This window comes from Arachis ipaensis, chromosome B06 (genome assembly GCF_000816755.2).
Source record: "Arachis ipaensis cultivar K30076 chromosome B06, Araip1.1, whole genome shotgun sequence".
Taxonomy (NCBI): domain Eukaryota; kingdom Viridiplantae; phylum Streptophyta; class Magnoliopsida; order Fabales; family Fabaceae; genus Arachis; species Arachis ipaensis.
The window spans coordinates 126,470,635-126,477,371 of record NC_029790.2 but is presented as its reverse complement, the minus strand read 5'-3'; the positions used below and the strand labels follow the sequence as shown (position 1 = coordinate 126,477,371).

At 31.8% G+C, this 6,737-nt stretch overlaps 1 protein-coding gene across 2 annotated transcripts in view; it reads right to left on the bottom strand.

Moving 5' to 3' along the window:
* The window catches only part of LOC107648482 (protein RADIALIS-like 3), a 1,626-nt gene extending 919 nt beyond the window's left edge, over positions 1-707 (bottom strand). Inside the window, exon 1 of one of the 2 annotated variants that reach the window (XR_001621944.2) lies at positions 194-707. Coding sequence is in view for 1 of the 2 variants with exons in the window: in XM_016352329.2 (XP_016207815.1) it covers positions 209-454 (246 nt within the window). In the remaining variant the exon portion in view is untranslated. The remainder of the gene's footprint in view (positions 1-193) is intronic. The other variant, XM_016352329.2, reaches the window with a different exon arrangement.

The following is a 6,737-nucleotide window of genomic DNA, read 5'->3' as shown; positions in this document are numbered from 1 at the left end:
ATTCAATCATCAATTTAATTTTTTTAGTTTAATAATTTAACAATATTTTTTATTTTTAAATATTGATGTTAGTTTTTTAAATATTGATGATTAGCTAACAGAAAAAAATAACAAATTCTTATAGTCTTTTAAGTTTTAACATCTTTTGGTTAGCTAAATAGCATGATTCAAGAATTTACTAAAATATGCTTACTTTGACCTTTTTGAGCTAATTAGAGGCTCCATTTTTCTTGTACTTTGGAAATGGCACTTGCCCTGATTCTATGTAGCCAACATCTCCGAGGAGAAGTGCGTAGTGGCGCTTAACTTCGTCGGGAGTTTTTCCGCCAACGGCGCGAGCAACATTGTACCAACGGTCAGGGGTGTCCTTATCATAAACCGCCAATGCCCTTTCAAAGGCCTTATTGTCCTTGGCACTCCATGACCCTGAAGACGACATTGAACTCGATGCCATTATATTTATAGTGTATGGTGAAAAAATGGTAATTAAAAATAAGAAGGTTTTTGAATGAAAGCGAGGCTCTATTCAATTGAATAAGACTCCAAGCTGATGATGATGTTTGAAGAGAGGATGGTAATGTGTGTTCCTATTTATAAGAAGAGGAAATATAATGTTTGGGCAAACCAATAAGTAGAATTTGAATTATTTGTTTGCACAGAATATAGAGCAGGACCAAGAATTTGGAAAGCAATATGGGAGAATCCACATTTAAACAAACAAATCCCTTCTTATATTGTCTTCTCACCATTCTACTTCTCTACATATATTACCGTCTTTTTCGACCTTATTGTGGATTCAAGCTAGCTGTAGGATAAACTCCTCAATTGCTTGGTCAGCATGCAGTTGAAGTGTAACTTGAAAAATATTTGATAACAAGAAAATATTAATAAAAAATTACTAAAATTTACTATTTTTTATTTTATTTAATGTATTTTACAATAAACAAATATTAATAAAATAAATTTAAATGATTTTTTTTATTTCTTAACATTATCATATTCACTAATACGATTTTTTATTAAATTTTTTTCTTTGTTGTTAAGGTTGATTCTCAAGAAAAATAATCCGGTATTTTCATTTCATAATTTTTCTCAAGTATTGCATTAGGTGGTGGTAACGAGAGAGAGAATTGAAACTCCAAAAGAAGACCATGAAAAATGAAGAAGGATAAAATTGAAAAAAAAACTATTGACTTGTTGAATTTTAATCAAAGATAAAACTGAAACGTTTTGAAGTGTTTGATAGAGGTATAAAGTATAGCTTTTCCTAACCTTTTTTTTTCCCAATTTAATTAGTAGTTAATAGAAAACACCGTACCAAACAGTGATACAAATATGGATCGAGTGGAATATGGTCACGACCAAGCAAACTACCAATAAACAACAATTTCGAGTTGTGGTTCAGATACTGGCAACGTATATGAAAATTCCCTCCTCAACTAGATTTGCTAAAGCCTATATAACTTTATTTTTATGCCCTTCTTTGCATGGTCTCTTAGCGGGTCCAACCTAGTGAATCTGCTGTGGTAGGAGACAACGCTAAGCTTTCATGGAATATTCTAATTGTAAAATATCAAATTATAAATTATTTTTGTTTTCTATTTTAAAATAACTGTCACTTTGATTTTTTTGTTTTTATATATTTAAATATCAAGGTGAAAACAAATCAGGTACAATAGACTTCACGTGAAGTTGATAACTGAGAATCGTTAGATAATTTGACTAAGTTTTCATCCAACGGCTCTTAACTCCTGCATCTGAGTTTCAACCAAACATCAATGTACTTAGACACAAAATAGGTCTAGATATATATTTTTCCAAATGTATCAAAAAGTCAAAGCAATAGCTATTAGTGGTCAATTATCTTGTTAATTAACTCATGTTAAAATCTTCTACACATTTAATATATTCTTCTTCTCCTCTAATTTTGCTTTCATCTTCTTCTTGAATGTGTAGCAAGAACGAAACTGTGCAACAACAAATAATTTCTTTTTACTTTTCTCAACGGGGAAAGTGAAAGAGCTAGCATGCAGTGTCATTTTCTTTTTCCTACAAGTCAGTTTTTACTGTGTAAATATAATAATGGTCTAATTGATTTCTATTTTCATTTAGTATCTTAATTTTCAATAGCTTTTGTTTTTAAAAATTTGTGAAAAAAATATTAAAAACATAATTATATTTTTTAATTTTTTACAAAATTATAAAAGTAGAAAAGATTAAAAATAAAAATAGAAAAAAGGTCTTAATATTTGTGGTAGTGGGCTTGCATGTGTGGTGTGCAGTCAAACCATTTCTGGCACACTAGCATTGCCGAATGCTAAACATCCAATTATTTTAAATTTTTAGAATAACGACAAATCAAATCATATAAAAGCATCATATTTTAAAAGTCGGTGTAGTGATGTAGCCATTGGAAGCTAAGCAACTTGTATTTACGTATATTCATCAGTCCTATATATGGACAAATTAAAACAACTTTTTCTTTCTTTTTTTTTCCCTCTAATATCTACCAAGTAGGCCAATATGCTTAGTATATTCGATCTTCGAAAGTATAGTAAAAATGCTTGGTATTTTAGGATGCACGAATTCACAAGCATTAATATGTTGACCATATTATGCATCATACTTTGTTGAAAATCTTTATCATGCTCCACTGATAACTTTGAAACAATGCATGTGGAAACAATTCGATCAACCTCATTCCTTCACTATAGTTCTATAAAATGTGTCCGAAAAATAAACACGTACTGCCAATATAAAAAGTGTCTATATATATATATATATATATATAAGAAATTAAGTGGGCCTAACTTATTACAAAAGTTAGTTTAAGAAATAAAGATTGTCTCTCAATTATAAAGACTAACAGGTTTTTAATTTTAGACAATGTAAAACTTAATAATATACACATAAAAATGTCCGACTAAATAATTTTTCATATTTAACAAATTTGGATTAGTCAAGTGGTTAGTTTATTCGTCCGTTTAAATAAGTATTGGGATTCAAATGTCACCTTATACATGCAACAACACATTAATCAGCAATAAATTCTTAAATAAAGCTCAAATCTGCGTGAATTAATTCCTATTCGGTCAAGTTAGGAGAATACTGTGAAAAAAATACAATATTTAAAAAGTGATACAAAAATAGACTTGGCCATGAAAGGGCATAGTTGATGCATAAAAGTTAATTTTGTCGGCGTTTAAGTGAATCTATTTACGTGCATGCACATTGTCAAGTGGCATGATCATCAATCAATATCATTAGATCGTCCAAGGCACTATGTGTGGCAATGGGGGTAATACTGTAGTAGGGTAGGACATGATCATTGGATGATAATTACTGGATTCACGAGGATTCCGATTCTTTTTTAGGACCCCATCATATCCAGGATACCTACTATCTATAGAGTCCTTTTCTCGCAACTCTATAAACTCCACCATTACTGGATGATTCCCTTTCAATGTGGTCCTTCCGTATGAATAGCAGACTAGTTAAGAGTTTGATTGACTAGTAGTAATATTAATTAGAAATCGTTTTAATATTTCAAAAAATACTAGTATTTTAATAGTTTTAGTCATTAATCTTAATCATAAAATATATATATTGTTGAAATTAATATTCTTGTACTTAAAAATTAGTTAATTTGGGTTTTGTATCAGAGCCGCGTGACATGGTATTATTGCAGAGTATACAATAAGAATTTTGTCGCAAAGAAAAGTGTCTAGGTGCAGTCTAGTATCTAGGTGGTCCTAAAATGGCCACAAGAGAATAAATAAAGAAAATACTTTAGCTTGAAGGCATATTAATTTAATTTGGTCCAAGAGGAAAATTGCTTCAAAACATGTACACTACTATACTCATCTATGAAGCTTTGCATTAACTAGAATAAAACTATTTTGAGATGTTACCTGAAACAAGATGAGAATGTTGGGTCTGAATCATGTGCTTTTAGACGACGGTTGAGTAATATCTACAAGAGACTTCAATGACAAAATTAGCAAGAATTTTGATAGAATGTAGATAAAAATTGGACGATTAATTACTTGAGTTAAGATGGTATTTATAGAGATGAGGTTCGAACATTAACTAATCGTTTCCTAGTTGGCCTGTTTTTCTCTGTGATGTGGTTTTGGGTCTTAATATTTTAAGCTCATGTAGGAACAAAAACCTTAAAATATCTTCCGGAAATTAGCTTGAGACTTGCTTAAAAGATCAGCAGAAATAATGCATTCTCCTTGTAAAAAGAAGAATAATTATATCTATGATTATATCAAATTTTAATTCAAGAGATGTAAAGCGTATCAAAAAAGTCTCACACTATATATTATATTTGATAGATAACATATTACATATTTTATTTCATGTAACTATGATTGTAGCGTTCAACAAAGTTTTAATAAAAAGTTGCAAGCAAGAAGCCAAAGACCACCAAACTAAAGAGGGTCTATCAACAATCTACTTGTCAATATTTTGAGGCAAAAGGACATGCCAAGATAAGATGACCTAAGAGGAACACTAATGATGTGGTAGTTGCTATTGTTCTAAACATGCAGCTAATTGAATACTTTGTCTTTCTTTTGTAAGGTAAGAAAAGGAATGATTAAATGACTATGACTAAACATTGGAATTTTCATTTATTTGCAAACTAAGACAAGTACAAGGATACATGATGCTAAATTGTCTTCACCATTTGCATACTAAGACAACTACAACAATCACTAAGACAATCATAACCAACACAACAATTCCTCTCATGTTCAGAACTATAATTTCATATTCTATACTTCTGAGCTTCCAAAGCAAAGTTATCCTTCATTTCTTTTTTATTTTTTTAACAAGAAAGTTCAACATAATAAAGTGAAATAAAAAAATTACGAAATAAAAATATACAAATATGTGTTGCTTACTTTTTTTCCTTTAAATTTATCGACCTAACCAAACAACTTATACCACTTCTTGCAAACACTCTGCTAACAAAACTACATAACTTAAGCAGATAAGACTTAATTTGATGGGAAAATTAATTAACAGTACGAACCTCCAAGAGAGGTTAATTATTAGAAAGACCAAGTATACAAAAATTATTAAAGCAAGACCTAAATAATAAAAGTTAAAGAGAAATACCTTATAACTTTAATAAGTTGACGATAGTATCCTTCCTTTCACTTTTTTCGGTGAACATAAAGGGCCAAGGCCCAAAGAAACAAACGGCTAAGTACTCTCTATTTAACAGGGGATTAATTTGTATTTAGTTTTATTTTTCTTGGGTTTAGTCCCATTTCAATTAAAACAAAAAAGAGAGATCACGTGGCGGCGGTGAGTCTAAGAAGATGAACCCAGATTGCTTTCCTAGGCTCCTTTTCGCCAACCAATCAGCACATTTATTGTCTTCACAGAACGTGTGATTGAAAGCAAGTTCCCATAGTCTCCTTATCATGTCTTGAATATCTCTTAACAAGAGATTAATTTGTACTTAGTTTTTCTTGGGCTTAGTCCCATTTCAATTAAAACAAAAAAGAGAGATCACGCAGCATTGAGTCTAAGAAAATGAACCCAGATTGCTTCTCTAGGCTCCTTTTCGCCAACCAATCAGCACATTCATTACCTTCACGGAACGTGCGATTGAAAGCAAACTCCCATAATCTCCTTATCATGTCCTGAATATCTCTTAATAGGGGATTAATTTGTACTTAATTTTTCTTTTCTTGGACTTAGTCCCATTTCAATTGAAACAAAAAAGAGAGATCACGCGGCGGTGAGTCTAAGAAGATTAACCCAGATTGCTTCCCTAGGCTCCTTTTCGCCAACCAATCAGCACATTCATTACCTTCACGGAACGTGTGATTGAAAGCAAGCTCCCATAGTCTCCTTATCATGTCCTGAATATCTCTTAACAGGGGATTAATTTGTACTTAGTTTTTCTTTTCTTGGCTTAGTCCCATTTCAATTGAAACAAAAAAAAGACATCACGCGGCGGTGAGTTTAAGAAGATGAACCCAGATTGCTTCCTAGGCTCCTTTTCGCCAACCAATCAGCACATTCATTGCCTTCACGTAACGTGTGATTGAAAGCAAGCTCCCATAGTCTCCTTATCATGTCCTAAATATCTCTTAATAGGACACTAGTCTTCTGCGAGTGAAACTTTTCGACTCAGAATGTCATAGACCTCTGTTGAATCTACTTCCACAATAAGCCTTCTCATGTCCCAACCTATTCTCATCCCATGGTAGGCTCCCCACAGTTCCGCTTCCAAGACCGAACAGCTTTCCAGTTACGTCCATGTGAATCCTGCAATTATTGATTACATCCATAATCATGCAAGTTTTGGTTGTTGAGTTTGCCTCTAAAGGTTCTTTGCTAGGTTCGTTCAACATTAACCCAAGCCTATTAATGCGTTCTCATTATTAATTTATTTCGAAAGGAATATTTCTTGGCGAAGACTAGAAGACGAAGATTGCACAGCAGGTCAATTCTTTATGTTTTTGATGTGATTGTATGCAATCAATTATTTTGTTATGTAGTGTCGAACAATTTATTGCTTTAAACCTAAATGAACAACGGTAATTTGGCATGTAATCTATTGTTAAATCCTTATCGTCGGCCGAATATTTTTTCCGAAGTGGGTTGGAAAAGTTTCAGTAAAAAATTGTTACATTTATTTAGCAAAACAAATTCAACGATGACTATTTTTTATGTTTGGGCACCTTGACCTGAGTTTTAACAGTTTTTTCACA